The sequence below is a fragment of the Bos indicus x Bos taurus genome, chromosome 25, assembly GCF_003369695.1.
Source record: "Bos indicus x Bos taurus breed Angus x Brahman F1 hybrid chromosome 25, Bos_hybrid_MaternalHap_v2.0, whole genome shotgun sequence".
Taxonomy (NCBI): Eukaryota; Metazoa; Chordata; class Mammalia; order Artiodactyla; family Bovidae; genus Bos; species Bos indicus x Bos taurus.
In genome coordinates this window covers 25,227,324-25,246,696 of record NC_040100.1, presented here as the reverse complement: position 1 = coordinate 25,246,696, position 19,373 = coordinate 25,227,324, and the positions used below count along the sequence as shown (strand labels likewise).

The following is a 19,373-nucleotide window of genomic DNA, read 5'->3' as shown; positions in this document are numbered from 1 at the left end:
ATTAGTGATTTCAAATGTTTTGAATAAGTACCCAGAGGAGGGACCTGCTGCATTACATCACAGTTCCACTTGTAATCTTTGAAGTACCTGTGTACTGCTTTCTGCAGTGGCTACACCATTTTGCATTCCCACTCCAGAGCACAAGACTTTTTTAAAGAATGGGTTTGAAAAGTTTTGACTCATTTTATTTGTTTAGAAAAAAAAAATGGATGCCATTTTTAGGCCAAATAAAATAACGGGTCCACTTTATTCATACTTACGAATACAGAGGTGAACATTCCCCCAGGACAGCCGTCTCTCCTTAGCAAGCAGCCCCACTCTTGGAGCATTCTGAAGCATTCTGCTCTGGTATTAGCAGTGGTCAGCTTCTTGGTGGACTGCAGAACAGTTTTCTCCATAATCTTGAACTAACATATTTCTTTTAACAACATTTGGTAGGACAAGGAAACAAGAATGAATTGAACAAGTTTGGTGTGAACCACTGCAGATGCCTAATTTTGATTCAGTTGAAATTTGTAGGCAATGGAAATGTTCTCCCTCAGTTTTCTGGCACTGATCACCAGGACACAGCAGGGAAATGTCTTCTCTCCTTCTTATCTTAGTGAAAAGGTCCAGCCGTCAGCATAACATGGTATCCAGATGCAAAGCTTCATTCATTCCATCTACCCTGCAAATATTTGTTGATCTGGGAATGGAGGAGTGAACAGAAATGTATGCTTCCATGCAAGGAGACAGACTCTAAGCAAATCAATACTTAACTCCAGTTGTATAAAGTGTCATAAAGAACTACAGGCACTTCTGAGAGCCTCAAATTTTGAAGGGAAGTGGGTCAGGGAAGTGCCCTGAGAATGTGTGATTTGAGCTGAGCTCAGAGGAAGACTGGTAGTTCTCTTAAGTGCGGGGGGTGTGGTGACATTCGGGGTGGAGGCAACAGCATGGGTAAGGCCTTGAGGTGGGCAGGGGCACCCAGCAGCACTGGACTGGAAGAGAGCCGTGGTGATGAGAGCCTAGAGGGGCACGAGCTGGCAGGACAGGTAGGCTGGCAGCAGTGAGGCCAGGGAGCGCCACCGACCCCAGACTCACCCACAGCTTCCCGTCTCCACGGTCATCTGTTTCCTGCTCTCCACCTGCTCTGTGGCTCCCTGCCCCCACCCCACCAATGCTCCACTTCTCTTTCCTGCACTTCCTCCCAGCCCCTCTGTGTTCTGGCTCCTTTTGTAAAGGACTTGGATATTTATTTAACACACAGAGAGCCAGCCAGCAGTTCACCAGTATTCACTCCAAACATCCCTATAATTATCCTCCTCTCACAGAAGCATGCCCTGGCACAGAGAGGTCAAGTGACTTGCCCAGGGTCACCAGCCAGTGAGCGGCCAAGATAGAATTCAAAGCCAGGATGTGTATGCTCGGTGCTGTCTTCGCTGCCCCTCAGCTTTCCTGGGAAGTTAGTTGTTTCCAGGGTATTCTTTCTCCCAAACAGTGATGTTTAATAGAAGGATTCCCGCAGACCAAGGACCCAGAGGGACACTGCAAATGGTGGGAGCCAGGCCCCCTTTCCTCCAGCTGAGAGAGAGAGGGCTGCCCTCCCAGGTGCCCCTTGGGAGCCACCTCCTGGGCGTTTGCTTGCTGCCAGGGAGGCACCCTTGGCAGAGACCCCGGGAAAACCTTTTCCCACTTGGATTGCCTACTGAATCCAGGATCTTTTCTTATTTTCTTTTTTAAATCTGTATTTGCCTTGCTTCAGTTGCTGGCACTGATACAATTTCTTTTGAAAATGTTACAACCACTGAAGCATGGCTGTCATGTGGAAAATGTTTTCCTTGTAGAGAAGGTTGGAAATAATCTGTCTCTTCGGTTTAAAGCTCGCGGGAACGGCTTCCTACAAACCTTCACGTCTCCGTTACCCCTTCTTCCACCTTTTTGAAGGTGTGTCGAATGCTCTCTCACGATAGTTATGGCAGTTTGTATTGAAAGTTACTGGACCATTCACATTGTTGTCTCTTTCCAGGGCAGATCCTGAAATAAAATATATTTTGAGCATCCACATAGCGGAACAAAATAGCCTAGTTAGAAACAGCTGCTAGCAAAGAAAGGCAGTAGTAAGCTGCCAGCTGAGCCTGACTCTGGCAATGGAAGGCGGACCACAGCATGGGCAATTTTACTGTGTATCGTTTGAGGCATTCAGATGTTGGAGCATGATGTGTCTTCTTTCGTGCCGATACCGTAACAGCAATTCCTGTAGATGTTATCAGCAGTACAAATCATCTCAGGCCCCTCTACCCTCATTCTTACCCACTGGAAGCATTTCTGCTGTGGATCCACACTTAGGATTACGAAGCCATGAACTCCCACCCACCTTGGTTATCACACTTCTACCCCAGGCCTGAATTTAAGAGAGCCGACTAAGTGCATGCCTTTCCCCAACTAGCCCACTCCATAAAGTCTAGTTCATGCCTAAGTCATCTGTAGAGAGGCATTATATAGAGTATTAGCACTTAGGAATGTCCGCTCTGGAGCCAGACTCCCAGGGCTCAAATCCTGGTTCCCCCATGTCCCAGCAGTGTGGCTGATTTCCCATCTGTGAAATGGGGTGGGGGGTGGTCATAAAAGTATCTTTCTGAAACAGAGAAAAGCTATGGTAGCCATGATAGCTACCATAAAAGTTAGCTACTGTTTTTGTAGCCACCTCAGTACCTAGTACATGGAAGGTGCTCGAAAAATGGTATCCTTTCAACATCATTTACCTACCAAGTGCCTGCTGTGTGCCCCACACTGTCCCAGCAAGCAGACAGGAATAAGGGCACCATGCACAGTACGTTCCCTGGGTCGTCCTAGAACTGTATTATTGGCAAACTCAGAAGATAAACTACCTGCCCTCCTAGAGGTTTTTAGGCCAGGAGGCAAAAAAGATCAAGAGATATTGTTCACTAAAAGAGTAGATAAAATCAGATGCTGAGAACTGCTCTGAAAATATGAGATGGTTGACTTGACACAAAGACTAGGAGAAGGTGCTAGGGGCTCTGGATTAACTATCACAGGAGGAGCTAACATGTAAGGTGAAGTACAGCAGCTGTCAAAGGAACCAGTGTGGCCAAGTCTCGCAGATAAAGGTTCCAGCAGGGAGAGCAGCAGAGCTGGGAGGCCAGAACCCCCTTGGCCTATGCCTGCCCTCTGGAGCATCCTGTGTCCTGTCTGGTCTGTGTGGGAAACTGGCCTCTGGGCACTGAGCCATTGGGGCTTCCTTCCTACTGGCTTCCAACTGATTCAGTCCTTGGGAGGCACTCACATGGACTGCGAGGCAGGAGGAGGCTTTCTGGGCCCTGGTTCGGCAGGGGCTTTGTTCTTCCATCCAAGACTGCGGGCTCCAGCTGTAGTTCCTCGCTCCCCATCATGTGCTTTCCACCCGAGGATGGTACCGGCTTCCCTGTGTTGCCAGGCCCCGGGTGCCTCACTTTGCTCACTAATTGCCTTCATCCTGAGAATCCTTTGTTAAAGAACCTCATTTAACCCTTGTGAGCATGCCCTCTGTGTCCTGCCAGGCCCCTGAGCAGTCTAGCTGGTCCCAGGAGCAATAGAGGTGGTGCTGGACCGAGTGAGGGGCAGGCTGCACCAGCTGCGTCAGTGGGTGACGGTGGCAGGAGCCGGGGGAGGGGGAGTCTTTGGAGAGTGTTCAGCAGGGGAGCCACAGCATCACCTAGACCTTTTTGGAACAGAATTGAAGCTGCTGACTTTTTCTTTGCATCCCAGCATTAATTCAGTTTAGCATCTGAGAAACACTGTTATAAACTCTGTGTTTTTTTCTCTGCCAAGAGATGGGCCTTCCCTGGTAGCTCAGTGGAAAAGAATCCACCTGCAAATTCAGGAGACTCAGGAGACTCGGGTTCCATCCCTGGGTTGGGGAGATTCCCAGGAGGAGGAAGTGGCAACCCACTCCAATACCCTTGCCTGGAAAATCCTGTGGACAGAGTAGTCTGGGGGGCTGCAGTGCATGGGGTCACAGAGAGTTAAGCAACCTAGCACAAGCATGATCTCCCAAGAGAGGATCCTCAATTTAGCTGCTAATGTTGCTGAACGCCCTAAAGAGCAAGGCTGTGTTTAAAGTCGGTGCCTTTGGTGGTGACAGTGATCATTTGGGGGTTTACCCGAGGTAGGTGGCTTCTACTGTGCCATCTGCTGCGAGACCTGCAATCTAGCTTTTGTAGTTGGAAAAACAGGGCTTTTTACTGTTACACACATAAGAGCAAGGTTGTAATTTTGGAAACAGGCCATTAAACTGACAGGTAACTTTGCTTTCTTTTCTCAGACTGTAGGCTCTCAAACCTTGTCTCCCCAGACTAGTGTGCTGTTTAGTAAAGTTAACAGCGTTTTGCCACTTTTCTCTCTATTGTTTAACCACAGCTGGCACTTCAGTTACTCTGTAGCTGCTAAAGGGAGGGACCTGGGTTTCTGTCTTGATTTTTCCCCCCTTCTGCTTCACATTTAGGATTATTTATTCTTTTGTTTTGGTTCTCCACTAGGACCACCCTGAACACGGAGTCCTGTTTCTTGTTCGAGAGCTGCTCAACGTGGTCCAGGACTACACCTGGGAGGAGAACAGCGATGAGAAAATCCGCATCTACACCTGCGTCCTGCACCTGCTGTCCGCCATGAGCCAGGAGACCTATCTCTACCACGTAGACAAAGGTAGCCAGGTCCCCCCGCCAGACTGCACTGTGTTTGAACTCCTGAGCAGCAAGTGCGCAGTTTTCATTTTCTCTTGTGTTTACCCACCGTGAACTTCTAGTCCAGGGCCTTGATAAATTTGTCCAATGTAAGAATTACCTGGGGCAACTCAAAACACAGATTCCTGGGTCCTATCTATCTCTTGTAAATTAGATTGCCCAGGAAGAGACCTGAGAATTTGTATCTTTCATGAGCATCCAAGATCATTTTGACACACAGATGAGTTTGGAGAAGCACTCTTGGATCGGTGATGCCTTGCGTGTGCCACAGAATTTCTAGAACGGTGGTTACCTATGCACATGTGTGACCTTCACCCTGGGCCTATTCCTTTCCAGTCTCACTTGGGTCCTGGCCTTAGAGCAGTTGCTTGGAGGAAGGAGATGGCCTTGTTCCCTCATGTGCAACCAGCCGTTTTGAGGTTGCTGTTGCAGGTTTGGGGGCAGCCTCTTCACGTCATGGAGATAACATGGGACAGTCCCAATTCCAGATTGACACCCACTGAACCTCAGCATCTCCCTACTTGTCAGAGCCTCAGTTCCTATTTTTGGTTTCCAAAAAAATGGACCTATTGTTAAAAGTGCTTTGGCCAATACATATATACTTTAGGGTTTAAGCAACTATCTCTACACTCGGAAATTTTAGGGAATGGATTTGGAGTGCTGAGAGTGGCCTCCTGTCATAACTCTCAGGGGGTTCCTCAGGCTGGGATTTAGGGGCTGAGGTTTTGTAAGGACGTAACTTGGGGAGGCTGGGTACCATTGGAGATAATAGTTTCCATGGTCTCAGCTCCTCCTGCATGCCAGGTACGGCCCCAGGCTTGGTGGGCCTCTTTCTCCTCTGATCCTGACAGCGCTGTAAGGAGAAGAAGCAAGGTGTCCCCTTGCCCCACCTGAGCAAGAGGAGACTCCAGAAGACAACAGGATTTTACCAGCCACGTGGTTTCCAGAACTCGGGGCCAGTCGGTGCTGTGAGTGGAACTCACTGTGGCACATGAGTTATGCTGCCTCCTTGATTGCAGAATAACAGTGTTTTAATTAAAGTATATGGTTGTGCATGGGTGCCTCAGTGGCAGTCTCCCTGCCTGTGTAGGAGACATGGGTTTGACCCCTGAGTCAGGAAGATCCCCTGGAGAAGGAAATGGCAACCCATTCCAGTGTTCCTTCCTGAGAAATCCCATTGACAGTAGAGCCTGGTGGGCTACAGTTCATGGGGTTGCAAAGAGTCAGACCCAACTTAGCAACTAAACAACAGCAATGGTTGCATACACAGACAGTAAACCATAGAGCTGTGAATTACCACGTAATGAATACCACCTGGTAACCACCACGCAGATCAAGATATCAAACATGACGAGCTCTCCAGAAGTTCCCTGTGTGCCCCTGTCCAGTCAGCACCACCACTTGCCTCGCTATGGGTATACTGCTCTCCTGACTAATATTACACATTAGTTTGTTAGTTTTTTACTTTTCCATAAATGGACTCATTCAGCAAGCATTCTAAATGAGAGTCTGGCTTCTTTCACTCAGTGTTATGTCTGTGAGATTCTTCTGTGTTGTGTGTAGCTGTTGTTCGTCCTTTTGCTTTGCCGCATAGTATTCCACTGTATGAATATGCCAGAATTTATTCCTTCCCCTGTGGATGGAGTTACGGACTGTTTACGAGGAGTGCTGCTGTGAACATTCCTGAATATGTAACTCTCAGGGTTCATGTCTGTTGGGCATATCCCTGGGGTGAAATTGCTGGCTTGTGGGATTTCCTTGTGTTCTGGTAGGTACTGTCTCACAGTTTTCCAAAATATTTACACCAGTTTACACTCTCACTAGGCATAAATGAGGTTTCCAATTGTTTCCTTGATGTGGTCTGTCTTGTTCATTTTGGCTCTTCTGATGAGTGTCATTTGCATTTCTCTCGGAGAAGGCAATGGCAACCCATTCCAGTGTTCTTGCCTGGAGAATCCCAGGGACAGAGAAGCCTAGTGAGCTGCCGTCTGTGGGGTCACACAGGGCCGGACACGACTGACATGACTCAGCAGCAGCAGCAGCATGGCTAATGAGGCTGAGCTTTTCTTGTATTTCTTGGCACTTTTATTTTCTCTCTTGTGAAGGGTTCATGGAGGACTCAAAACAGTAGAGAAACTTTTGAAGACCAAACGCCATGGAAGTAGGTCTGGAAATCCTGGGCCCTGTCAGAGGAGCAAGCCCTCTCCTCGCTTTTTGCTTCCTTCAGTGGATTCCCTGAATCCTATCTCTACAGAACTCAGCAGGGCAGACTGTAGGAGCTGGAGCACCAGCAGAGGAGGAATCTAGTTTTCTAGCTTTTAGAAATGAAAAGAGAAGGGTGGGTTTTCTCTGCTGCCTTCTTGGCCCAGCTCTATTCACTTCGGATGCACAGTTGTGACCTGACAGTTGTCTTAGTAGGAGAGAGAGTCCTGGGGGGCCATATGAGGCCCCCAAGATGGGGGCCCCATTTTCCTGTCTCTCTCATATTGGAGGCAGCCTTTTTTGGACAGTGTTAACAAACGTTCGAACTTTTGAAAAACTGGGGTCAGATTTTTTTTTTTCTTTTGTGTATGAAGTATGCCTAGGCTGTTTTCTTTCCAGATGAAGAAGAGAATGTTCTGAAATTACCTGCAGCCATAACTCCAGTGCTTTCACGCGAGCGAATGAGAGAGCGTGCTTGCTGTGGAGAGGCAGGGCACTCCTGACACTGATGTTTAACGTGCAGATAGACATCCAGTTGGAAGAGTACAACCCAGGGCCCGTGGGAGGTCGTCACAGCCCTTTCACTCCTCCACATCGCCTGCCAGCCCTTGAAGCATTCGGGGTCGTGACCCCAAGGCCAGACAGATGCAGAGATCCTGGGCTATTTTTAGTGGCCATTTGCCAGGGATTTCATTTCTCCCCATTGCGAGCACCCTGTCTGGACTCTCCAAGTGTTAGAACAGAAACGGAGGGAGGGGGAGAAGGGTGACGCGGAGAGTCAGGAGCTACTAGGCCGGAATGCAGAGCGGGTCCAAGTTCAGGTGTGGCATTCTTAGCACTCCTGACCCTATTTTTCACTTTCTCTGTGAATTTTCTACCTTCAGGGTTCAGCCTAGATCTCACTGATTCTGTAATTCCATCCCAAGCCTGGATTTTAGGATCTGGAGCCCCCAGGGTTGCTGTCTCCGGACCTGCAGTGCATATGGTGGCGATCGTCCGTTTGTTCGTCTGCATCTCCTCATGGGCTGTGTGGTCTGTGAGGGCAGGGCCGGGTCGGCCCACCCCCCACCCACCAGGTCTCCAGCTCCTGGAACCTGGCGCAGAGCAGGTTCTCGCCCAGGCCACGCTCTGTGTGTGTGAGCGGCCTGCTCCGAGCACGCCTCTGGCCCCTCTGGGCGGGGTGCCTGCAGCTTGGGTGGTTGGCCACAGGCGGGCCTAGGGCTTCTGTCTTCTCCGCTGCTGCTGGGCTAATCTGAATGAGAGTAGGTTCCAGCTCGGACTGAAGACGGGGAGTTTATGCCAGGAACTATCCTAGTCCTCAGCAACAGGTGTGAGAAATTCCTTCACCAGCTGCAGTTTTGCCATCCCGCAAAATCTGATGGTGGTGAATGGCTGAATCAAATTCTTTCTCTTCTTACAAGAATAACTGCCATCTTCTGCATCATGGACCGTTGAGACACAGCAGCCAGAGCTGACTCAGAAATCCTAGGACGGTTGGTTGCCTGCAGCCCAGGGCAGTTCACTACCAACCTGTGTTATGGTAACAGCTACAGAGCCAGCAGCCGACCTAGGAGAGCACCCCAGGACAGTCCCCACCAACGGGCAGTTCAGAACTGGAGTGGAGGCTTCATGCGGACAGAGAAGCAGGGGAAAAAGACCAGCTGTTGTCCTTATTTGCAGGCAATATGTCTGCAGCCTGCTTACAAAAGTTTCAGCCCCCAAAATGGCATGTATGTCTGTGTGTATGTGAAAGTGTGGAGAGAGCAAGCGAGAGCTTCACAGAAGGGCTAAATGGCGTCAAGTGATGCTGGGCGAGAGAGGGCGTTGGCCAGTGTCCTGTTATCCTCCTGTTGCACAGCCTTGACATTTAAGTAAGAATCTGGGGATAAACGGAGTTAATTATTCTTGAAGTAGCAATCAGAAATGTACATGAAGCATCTCTGAAGTTACTTTACCAATTAGTTAATCACTGTGTACCTGTCCCATTCCCCCCAAAATTCAAGACAGTTTACAGGAAATATATAAAATAATGAAACATACTTGTCTTTTATTGAAAAAGTTGGTTCTTAGAAGTTATAAATGAGGAAATACATGGATTTAATGTCTATGTGTGATATATATGGGGCTCCACTATGTATACTGTTTTGTCACTTTATTGATAGTATATTATAAGTATTTTTAAGTAGTAGTAGCCGTAGTATAGTGCAGTGTAGTACATGGTAGTTAACTGTAGATCATATAGTTTTATTGTCTTCATAATATTTTATTTAATGCTAATGCCACAGAGCATTGAGTCAAAACTCTTGGTATACATTTCCATTGCTTCTCTTCTCACCTTTATACACATTTATGATGAACATAAATTAAACATACAATGAGCATTGTTCTCTATAATGTGACAGTGACTATCACATACATACATCTTTGTGCACCTGTTGGATTATTTTCTTAGAGTGGGTTTCCCCAAGTCAAAGATCTGGCCTTTTTGTAAGACCTTTTTTTTTTTTGGAGTAAAATAGATATAAAGTTTACCATTTTGGCTATTTTTAAATAGTTCCATTTTATTAAGCATATTTGCAGTGTTGTGCAACCATCACCATTATCCATTTCCAGAGTTTTTTCATCTCCCCAAACAACTCTGTATCCAGTGAACAATAACTGCCCACGTCCCCCTCCCCCAGCCTCTGGTGGCCTCTGTTCTATTTCCTGTCTTCATGAATTTACCTCTTCTAGGTACTTCATACGAGTGGAGTCATACAGTAGATGTCCTTTTGTGTCTGGTACATTTCCCTTCCCGTAATGCTTTCAGAGTTTACCCATGTTGTAATATGTATTAGAATTTCATTCCTTTTCAGGATTGGATAATATTCCATTGTACGGATAAGCCACATTTTGCCTACCCATTCATCCATCAGTGGATACTTGCATTGTTTCCACCTTTTGGCTCTTGTGAATAAGGCTGCTATGAACATTCATGTACAAGTATCTGTTTGAGTCTCTGCTTTCGGTTTCTTTGAGCATATCTAGCATTGGAATTGCCAGATCCTGGGCAGTTCTCTTTAACTTTTTGAGGAACCACTGAGCTTTTCCACAGCAGCTGTACCATTTTACATCCCCACCAGCAGTGTACGAGGCTTCTAGTTTCTCCACACCTTCATCAACACTTTGTATTTTCCTTTTTGTAGTTGCTGTTGTTTTTAAATAATAGTGATCCTAATAGATGTGAAGTAGTATTAGACATTTCTCAAGGCTTTTCTTACTGATTTCCAAACTATGATACTCCCACCAGTCGCTTCCCCAGGCCTACATCAAAGCCAGGTATTCTTTTTCACCTTTGTTAATCTGATAGGCGATTTTTTTTTTTTAAGTCCTTCTGTGGTGTTAGTTTTCTGTTCTTTGATTTCTAATGAAATCAAACTTTTTTTCCATAAAATTATAGGCCATTTAGATGTATATCTGATACATTGACTATTAATGTATTTGCCAATTTTCCTGTAAGTGACCCTAATGGGGTCACTTTTTTAAAAGTTCAGAAGCCATCCCTGCACATTGTCCCTTGACTGTTCTTGTCCTCGTGGCCAGTACCTATTGAATGTGCTGCCTTGGTTCTGTAGCCTGTTGTTAGCAGTCCAGGAACAGTTCTATGCAGACCCTGTCCTGTCCACAGCTGGTGACTTTGACCATGATAGGACTGGCATTCCCATCTCTTTAAGAATTTTCCAGTTTGTTGTGACATCCATTTATGCTTATACGAAAATAGCTCCAAGAATCATTAAATGGAAAAAAAAATGCAAAACAGCACCCTGTAGAGTCTCTCTCCTTCCTGACCCAGAGGTCATGCTCCGTGTAAAGGTCAACAGGAAAGAGGGAGAGGGAGGTCAGACTCAGGCTGTTCTTGTGTCTGGTCTTTCTACAGACAGCAGCTGTGATAGGAGGTGCCCAAGGAGAGAGGGGACTTTGGTGAGAAGATTCAGGTTTGCAGGAAGACATAAGAGAACCTTCCATGCCGCCTGCGGGAGTTTTGAGGAGGAGCGACAGGACAGGGGGCTGGGGGTGGTGCCAGGCTTGAAAGGAGCCTCCTCCTTTGGGATCCTGGCCGGGGTGGGCTCTGAGCCTCCATGGCCCCATCTGTTATCTCTTGCCTGTGCTAGTTATGAGAACCCTGTAATAATGGCCTGTGAAGTCCTGAGCCCGGTGCCTGGCCCACGGTGCTCAGTATTCACAACCATTCTGATGGTCACTGCAATGCTTGCTATCCCCTCCATGCCAGGCCAGAGGGGACAGATAGACTTCCATGCTCCTGCTGTCTGGCTCCATCATCCAGAAGGCCAGGTAGTTTTTCTGTGATTCCCAAGGGCCCAAGTCATCAGGAGATTCTGGCCATTTCCATTTGCCGTGCCGTGCGTTCCTGCCATGTGCTGATACTGGTGCCACGCGGCTGCCTCTCCCTGGCCTTGGGAATGTCTCACAGCTCTTGTTTCTTCCATCAGTCGACTCCAACGACAGCCTGTATGGGGGAGACTCCAAGTTTCTGGCTGAGAACAACAAGCTGTGCGAGACGGTGATGGCTCAGATCCTGGAGCATCTGAAAACCCTGGCCAAGGATGAGGTAGGTGCCCACTGTGGCCCCCCACCCCTGCCACTTGCCCCCAGATCACAAGTTCCCAGGGTGCTTGGACACTGTTTCGTCCTGAGAGTAATGTGCTTGTGTGAAGACTGTTCGTCGAGGGCTCAGGGGCCTTTGTTGCCGCTGTTTTCTCTGCCTGCACTGCGCCTCCCAACCCGGGGTTCCCCTGGCCGCCCCGCTCATCATTCTAGTCACAACTCAAGTACCTCCTCAGAGTGGCCTTCCCTGACCCCTGTCTCAAGCAGCCACGCCCTCCTGCATCCCTCTGAATCTCTACATGTGTCCCTGTGACGCTTGGGTGTGCTCTGAAACATTGTGTGTGTGTGTTCACTTGTTAGTCACCCGCTGACCCCACCAGAATGGAAGCTCCACGTAGCTAGGCCCTGGAGACCTGGGTCTTGGAGACCTGCCTGTGCTGGAGACGGGGTCCTGGGATCCCTCTGTCCCTCACCTCAGCATCCTCCCCTGAAACCTGGTGTGCAGCGGGCACCCACTTGCACACCTTAGCTCTTTTGACGCCCTCAACAGGCCTATGATGTGGTGCTGTGTTTATTCTCCTTGGATGGGAAAGAAAACCGAGGCTCAGAGAGGTTTCCAGAGCCCCCGGTTTCCTCTGGTTGTGACAGAATAGGGTTCCTGGCCCAACCCCCAGGCCTGAACCCTTAGCCACTGCACTGCCCTTCCCCTTATGGAAGTGGAAAGTGGCGTATGGTGTCACCCAGCCACAGCAACGGGCTGTGCTTTCCTAGCCTTTCTGTTTTGTTTTCCTTTGCCTTGGCTGCACATTGCAGATTGCTAGTTCCCCAACCAGGGATTGAACCCAGGCCCTTGACAGCAAAAGCTCGGAGTCCTAACCACTGGACCACCAGGGGATTCCCATTCCAGCCTCTCTTACACAAAAGTGTAGTGTGGAGAACTTTGTGTGCATTGTTTCAACTGATTCTCATGACGGTCCGGTGAGTGGGGACAGCTGTTATTCCTTTATACTGTAGAGAAACTGAGTCCGAGAGTGGCAGTGTGGTCAAGGCAGTCTTGTAGAACTCGTGCTCTGATCCCTGAATATGTTCTTTTATCAGATGTTGCCTTTTCAGAGTGGTTTTTTCCATATTTTCCATATAGATAGATGGTTGATTGATTTCAAAATAATTTCCAAATTATCCTACAGTCTAAATAACTACCTGGTACCCTTCCCCAGTATTCCATTTTTGAAGCTTCAGCTCAAACATGTGGGTGACAGATGGATCCCAGAAGCCCTGTCTTAGGCTTGGTGGGGATGGTTGTTCAGACATTAAGACTAATTCCTGTTGTGTAATCAAGGTGGGGAGGTTGGCAGGGTAACTCAGATGGTAAAGAATCTGCCTGCAATGCAGGAGACCTGGGTTCGATCCCTGGGTTGAGAAGATCCCCTGAAGAAGGGAATGGCAACCCACTCCTGTTTTCTTGCCTGGAGAATTCCACAGACAGAGGAACTTGGGGTCGCAAAGAGTCAGACCCACAGCTGAGCGACTAACAGACACTTTGACTTCACTTTAGGTCAAAGCCAGTTCCTGACCTTTCTCTGTGTCCTTCTCTGGTTCAGTTGTTGCCAGACTTTCTGCTTCTGTGTTCCCCTGCCATACCCCCTTCCCACCCCAAACTTTGTTACTCCAGGCTGTCTGCTTACATCTCTGAGCATTTCAGTTTTTAAAAATCCCATCTAGCAAGAAACAACCTGAGCCCTCGTTCCTGATCCCCCCTGCAGCAGACCCTGTTTCCTCTCACTGCCACTCACCCCTACCCCACTCCCGTTCCCTTTCCCAGACCCAGGACAGACTTCAGACTGCCTGGTTCCCAGCCCTCCCCTTCCTTCCACAGACTTCCCCAGCTCCCTCTTTCCCAACTTGAAGTCTCACTTTCCTCGGATTTGCTTCTATACCCCCATCCACCAAATCCTTTGAAGACAAAATAAGATCAAACTGGATTTTTAATTTAATTCTTATTCACTTCTAGGACTGTATAGCATGCTACCATTGCCCTTACTGCCCTTCCCCACCCCAACACAAAGCCACAAGAATATTGTGTAGCTGTGAGTGCACACACACACAACACACATATATGTCCTGGGTTCTTATTCTCTCCAGGGTATTCAAGCAGGTCCGAGAAAGAGTGGAGCGTTTTGCGGACTCCATTCCCCAGTGACCACTGCCAAGGTCGGGGGTACAGCATAAAGGGCCAGCCTTACGGTTAGCAGTCCAGAGGGCAGATGGAAAACCCAGAACCATGCCACCCTGGGGGCCCTGAGTGCCTCCTAGGGCCCTCTATAGGGATGGGAGGGTTATAGGTGGGTCCCACTGGCCCGGGACCCATGGGGTGCAGGGCTGCAGAACTCTGGGGAAGTTCATGCATGAAGGGCGTTGGCTGTCAGTGGAGGGGGCAGCATTAGAACCCCAGTTAGAAGAGGTAACTCCCCTCCTTCAACCGAAAGGCCTTTTTTTGAATGGATGTCAACTTGGTCTCTGCACTTGGCAGTCAGAGAGAGCTCTCACCGCCCTGCAGAAGAAAGGGGAGTTCTTCACCTTCAGTCTGCAATGACCACACTGATCACATCCCTTCTGCTTCCCGGCTCTGAAGGATCCTTAGCACCTTCCCGATCCCTGCAAACATGGGCTCTGGCTCTTGCTTCCTGCCAGAGCAAGGCTGTGTATTTAATTGAAAATACCTTTCTTCACTCAGATGCCACAGGCTAGGTCTAATCAGAGGTGGCTGCTGACAGCATAAATGACCACAGTATAGGACCTCCAGGCTTACAATAAAAATGAGCCCCAAACCATATAACCTGGAACTATTTTAACCTTTGTCTCTTTTTCTCTTGGGGGAGGAGGCATTGACGGTGATAACAGCTGAAATACTTCTGAAGGAATAGCAGGGCTGGAATGTTTCCAAAGAACATTTCAACTCATAAATACCAGGGATGCTCACTGGAAGTGTCTGTCCATATATGCACATTTATTAGGAAAAACACGGGTGGACCAAGCTAAGAGGGAACATGTCATCCTTCATTTTAACAATGTGCTGTGAGATTCGGCACAGGCGGCCCTGGGGGGTGGAGGCTTCTAGAGCCTGGAGCAGAAGTGCTCTGAACTCTCCGCTGCAGGGGAGCCGGGCTTGGTGCCGTGAAAGCCGTGCGCCGGCGCCTGAGCTGAGTGTCTCACTTCTCAGCACTGACTGGTGTCAGCCCTGCCTCCAAACTGCCCTCTACCTGCACGTGAAGGAGCCAGCCCTGCTCTAGTCAAGAGCTTCACGAAGCTGTTTTTTTGGGTGTGGTGAAGCTGGGAACCACGCCAGACCCTTACAACTTCCTGGAAGTGACAGTTCCCCTAGGCAAAGAATCAGAAGGAGCCCCTTTCTATTGAAAAACTCTGTGGAGACAGGAGGGGCTTGAGGCCTGGGTTTGGTCCTGTCTTGTGTTCAGTTTCCTGGGTCTCTCTGCACGTCGGCCGGCCTGCCTGCTCATTCCCAGACCCTTCTCTAATGATTTCATTGTTAATGGGCGGTGCATTTAAAACACCCAAACTGGGCTTTTAGGGTAAAATGCTTGAGAAGACACAGAACAGAGAAAAAGCCAGGGAGATACTGTTTTCCTTGTTTGACTTTTTAAAACTCTGCTCTGCTTCAAGGAAATGTAGTTAAAAGGCACCTCTCAGAAGAGTTATTTGAGAGCTTTCTATGAGGTTGGTCCTCTGGATCTGAGTAGAAATTAGGGCCCTCGTTTTCAGGCATCTCCGGTTTAAAGGGAGAGCAGGATAGGCTGGAGCCCACTGAATGATCTCTGCCTGGTTGCTGGCTGGGGCAAGCTCATTGTCTGATTAAACAAAGGAGCCCAAAGTAGGCAGTGGCCAGCCAGTGGTCTGCTGGCCAGGTGGTTGCCGCCTTCCCTCCACACCTGCAGCTGGGGACCTCACAGCACGACCCCACCCCTGGACGGCAGTGTTTTTCCTGCTTCTGTGATGGTCACCTGGTCCAGACTGTTGCCAAGGCAGGCTCAATTTTGGGGGGCCTGAGTCTCTTCACTGTCACACAGACACGCTCACCCAACTGCATTCTTAGCTGCTCCTTGGCAGTTTTCCTGTCTTGCTTTTTTTCCTCCAGTAGATTTGAAATTCTCACCTGGGAGAGGGCAACAGGAGGGGATGACTAAGTTGGCTCAGCAGTTAACTTAGAGTCTGTTGCTCTGTAGGCTCCACACATGGAAGGATGGACAGTTAATAGGTTGTTTGAAGAAAGCAGGAAAAATATGTATTGGTCTAAACCACCTCAGACCATTCCCACTTCCCTGGATAAATCTGTAGCTGCACTGGGCAAATCTCTTGCCCACTTCAGAGTTTGATCCCTGATCTGTGCTGTGTGTGGTCCTGTCGACTCTTTGCAACCCTATGGACTGTAGCCCACCAGGCTCCTCTGTCCATTGAATTTTCCAGGCAAGAATACTGGAGTGGGTTGCCATTCCCTCCTTCAGGGGATCTTCCTTCCCGCCCCAGAGATCAAGCCTGCATCTGTTGCATCTCCTGCATTGACAGGTAGATTCACTGCACCACCTGGGAAGCTCTTTGGATCCATAATGTGATGCTAGCCATGGGTTTGTGGGAATATCTTATAATCTGGGGTGGGTGTGAATTGCACAGGCTCAGAATTGGACAACTGGAGCTCAGAGTCTCACTCTGCATTTGCTAGCTGCTGTCCTTGAACAAGTTCCTGAAGCTTTCTGATCTCATCAGCAAAATGGGAATGTAGTGGTTTCCTGTCAGGGCTTTGAGTCACCCCAAACTTAAAACCACCATTTATTATCTCACAGTTTGGGAGGTCAGAAGTCAGTGTTGGCTGGAGCAGTTTCTGTGCTCCTGGTTTCACAAGGCCAAAATCAAGGTGTTGACTGGCTGGGCTCTAACGAGGAGGCACCAGGAAGAATTTACTTCCCAGCTCATTCGAGTTGGGCGCCTCAGTTCATCCTAAAAGCCAGCAGTGGTGGGTCATGTCCTTTTCAAGCTTTGAATCTCTTTAGTCTCCCTTTCTGCAGCACCTTTCCTCTGCTGCTGGCTTGTCTCTGACTCCAGCCTGAGAAATTTCTCTGCTTTTTAGGGCTCTAATGATTAGATTGGGCCCACCCAGATAATCCAGGATTATCTCCCTAAGGTCCATAACCTTAATTACACCTGCAGAGTCTTTTCACAGTAGCACCTAGATTACTGTCTGAATAGCCAGGGGGTGAGATCCTGGAGGACAGCTCTAGAATCCTACCTACCTACAAAGAGTTGTTGTGAAGATGGAATAAGTTGTGTAAAGCACAGAGCTCATACCTGGCACAGTGTAGGGCCCTATACCCTACATTGTGCAAAGCAGACCCTCAAGGCTCCTGGCAGCACTGATGTTTGCAGTGCCAGCCAAGAGCGCCCAGCAAAGGCCCAGGCATCAGCTTTCCAGGGCCCACACAGACCTGTGATCTGACCTGGTCCCTGCTCAGGCCCACCTGCTGACTTGGGCCTTCCCAGTGCCTCTGTTTACCTTTGGGAGCTGGCATCCTTGGTCCTGGGCCTGCTGCATTTTGGAGATTTAGTTTCCGTTTTTCCTTTACTACTTAAAGCTGGGGTTCAGGCTTGGTCTACTCTGACATTTTGGTTAGACTTTCCTTGTTTGAGTACCTCTTATATCAGATCATCGAGCAAGAGAGGAAAGATCTGGTGTTAAGCATATCCAGTGGTTCTTATGGGCTTCTCTGGTGGCTGAGACAGTAAAGAATCTGCCTGCAGTGCAAGAGACCCAGGTTTGATCCCTGGGTCGGGAAGATCCAGGAAAGAAGGGAATGGCAACCCACTCTAGTATTCCTGCCTGTTCTTATAAGAGCTGGGTATCAGGGTGCATTGTTCATGGGAAGCTGAGGTCTTTTGTCTTTATTCCTGGCAGCCAGAGGGTAGGAATAATGACAGAAACTTTGGGTGGCTTGAGGACACATCTGTGAGAGACATATTTTACCTCCTGTACTGGCATTAAAGCAAGAAGGCTGGTCTCTGGTGGCCTATGTCATTCCTCTAACCCCACTGAGCACTGAGTCTCATGCAGCCCTGCCTTCTGCTTCCAGCCCATGAGTAATGCCCAGGTGGGCTTCACACACAGCATCTCGTTTTAGTCTCATTTACCCTGTGAGCTGGTATTACCTTAATTCTCCTACAGATGAAGCTGGGAGGTTAAGCAGCTTGCCCTCCAGAAGATCCATGGCAGAGCTGGCCGTGGCACCCCAGGCAGCGTCAACACTGGGATGAGTATGAGCCCAGTGCCCGGTAGTAACCTCTTTTTTCTATTTCAGGCCTTAAAGCGCCAGAGCTCGTTGGGCCTTTCCTTCTTTAACAGCATCTTGGCCCACGGCGACCTGCGCAACAACAGGCTCAACCAGCTGTCCGTCAACCTGTGGCACCTGGCACAGAGGCACGGCTGTGTGGACACCAGGACCATGGTGAGGTGCGGGGTGGGGCAGGGCGGCCCTCAACAGGCCCAGCGGGCACGGCTGTCCCGGCGAGTGGTGCACGCCCGCTGGCCAGGCACAGGCGGTCTCAGTGCAGCCTCAGGGCCTGGACAGCAAACGGCCCCCATCTCCCCTTCTAGAAAGGTGCCGGGCCCTACAAAGGACAAACAGCTGTCCATAACTATAGGTTCAGCACCCTCAGATTCAACCAACCACGGCTCAGAAATATTCAGGGGGAAAAAAGCTCCAGAAAGTTTCCAAAACCTGAATTTGTCGTGTATCTGCAACTACTGACATAGTGTTTACATTATAGTAGGTATTATAAGTAATCTGGAGATGATTTCAATATATAGGACGGTATATGAAAGTTACATTCAAATACTGCCCCAATTTCTATAAAGGATTGTGTACCCTTGGTTTGGTATCAGCTGGGGATCCTAGAACCAAGGGACCACTGGGTAGTATTAATTCCCTGTAAATAAAAGCCACACATATGAAAACATCAGTAATTCTTGGTGATTTTAAGAGCAAGTTGTAATCTAAGAAGTCTTATTTAAAAACTGCTGGCTTCTCCTCTACTCTAAGAAAAAAAAGCCTAAGATTTGTCAGAGCCTTGAGAATTATGAACCACAAAGGAGATGAGTCTTTCTCTTTCCTCCTAGGTGAAAACTCTGGAATACATCAAGAAGCAGAGCAAGCAGCCAGACATGGGGCATCTGACTGAGCTGGCCCTCAGGCTCCCTCTGCAGACAAGGACCTGACTCCAGGGTCTCTGATGCCAATGCAGAAAGACCTGTTTTGTATTTTTGTTTTCATTTTTATGCACATACAGATTGGTTTCTCTGCTCTTCTGCCAGTGAAGTGAAGAAGTGGGAGCTGTCAAGAGTATTTGAATCTATTCCTGCTCACTGAGCACGAAGTCTGCTTCTTTGCACAACTGGCCTTCACATGGGCCTTTAGAGAAAAACAGAGGAATGCAAGTAACATCTCTCTTTTCGGGAAGGTTTAACTGAAAGTTAATTGAAAAAAGAACCTTGAAAAGCAGTCCACTTTGAAAGAGCCGCTGTGCCCTTTCCCTGATTTGCTTTATGTCAAAACCGGCTCTTGACTAGATTTTAAATATGCTGATAGATTAAAGGAGAAAACAAGTCAGAGTTGAGATTCTCTGGGGCTTCGATGGAAAATATACTGTAACTGAATAAACCTCCCGGAAGGAATATTTATGTTCATGACTGTTCATTTAATTACCACTGACTCTCACTCATCCAGAAGAGAATGTGTCTCAACATCCTCAGTATGTGTCTAAACATATGCCTGGTTTTCTTGCAGC

General features: G+C 48.5%; 1 protein-coding gene across 5 annotated transcripts in view; it reads left to right on the top strand.

Moving 5' to 3' along the window:
• Positions 1-19,262, top strand: part of VPS35L (VPS35 endosomal protein sorting factor like) — a 138,311-nt gene extending 119,049 nt beyond the window's left edge. For 3 of the 5 annotated variants that reach the window (XM_027528175.1, XM_027528172.1, XM_027528173.1), the window contains exons 28-31: positions 4,518-4,683; positions 11,414-11,532; positions 17,888-18,034; positions 18,706-19,252. In XM_027528175.1, coding sequence (XP_027383976.1) covers positions 4,518-4,683; positions 11,414-11,532; positions 17,888-18,034; positions 18,706-18,804 — 531 coding nt within the window. In that variant the 3' untranslated portion in view covers positions 18,805-19,252. Of the gene's footprint in view, positions 1-4,517; positions 4,684-11,413; positions 11,533-17,887; positions 18,040-18,705 lie in introns of all 5 variants that reach the window. The other 2 variants (XM_027528171.1, XM_027528174.1) reach the window with 2 other exon arrangements.
• The last annotated feature ends 111 nt before the right edge of the window (positions 19,263-19,373 follow it).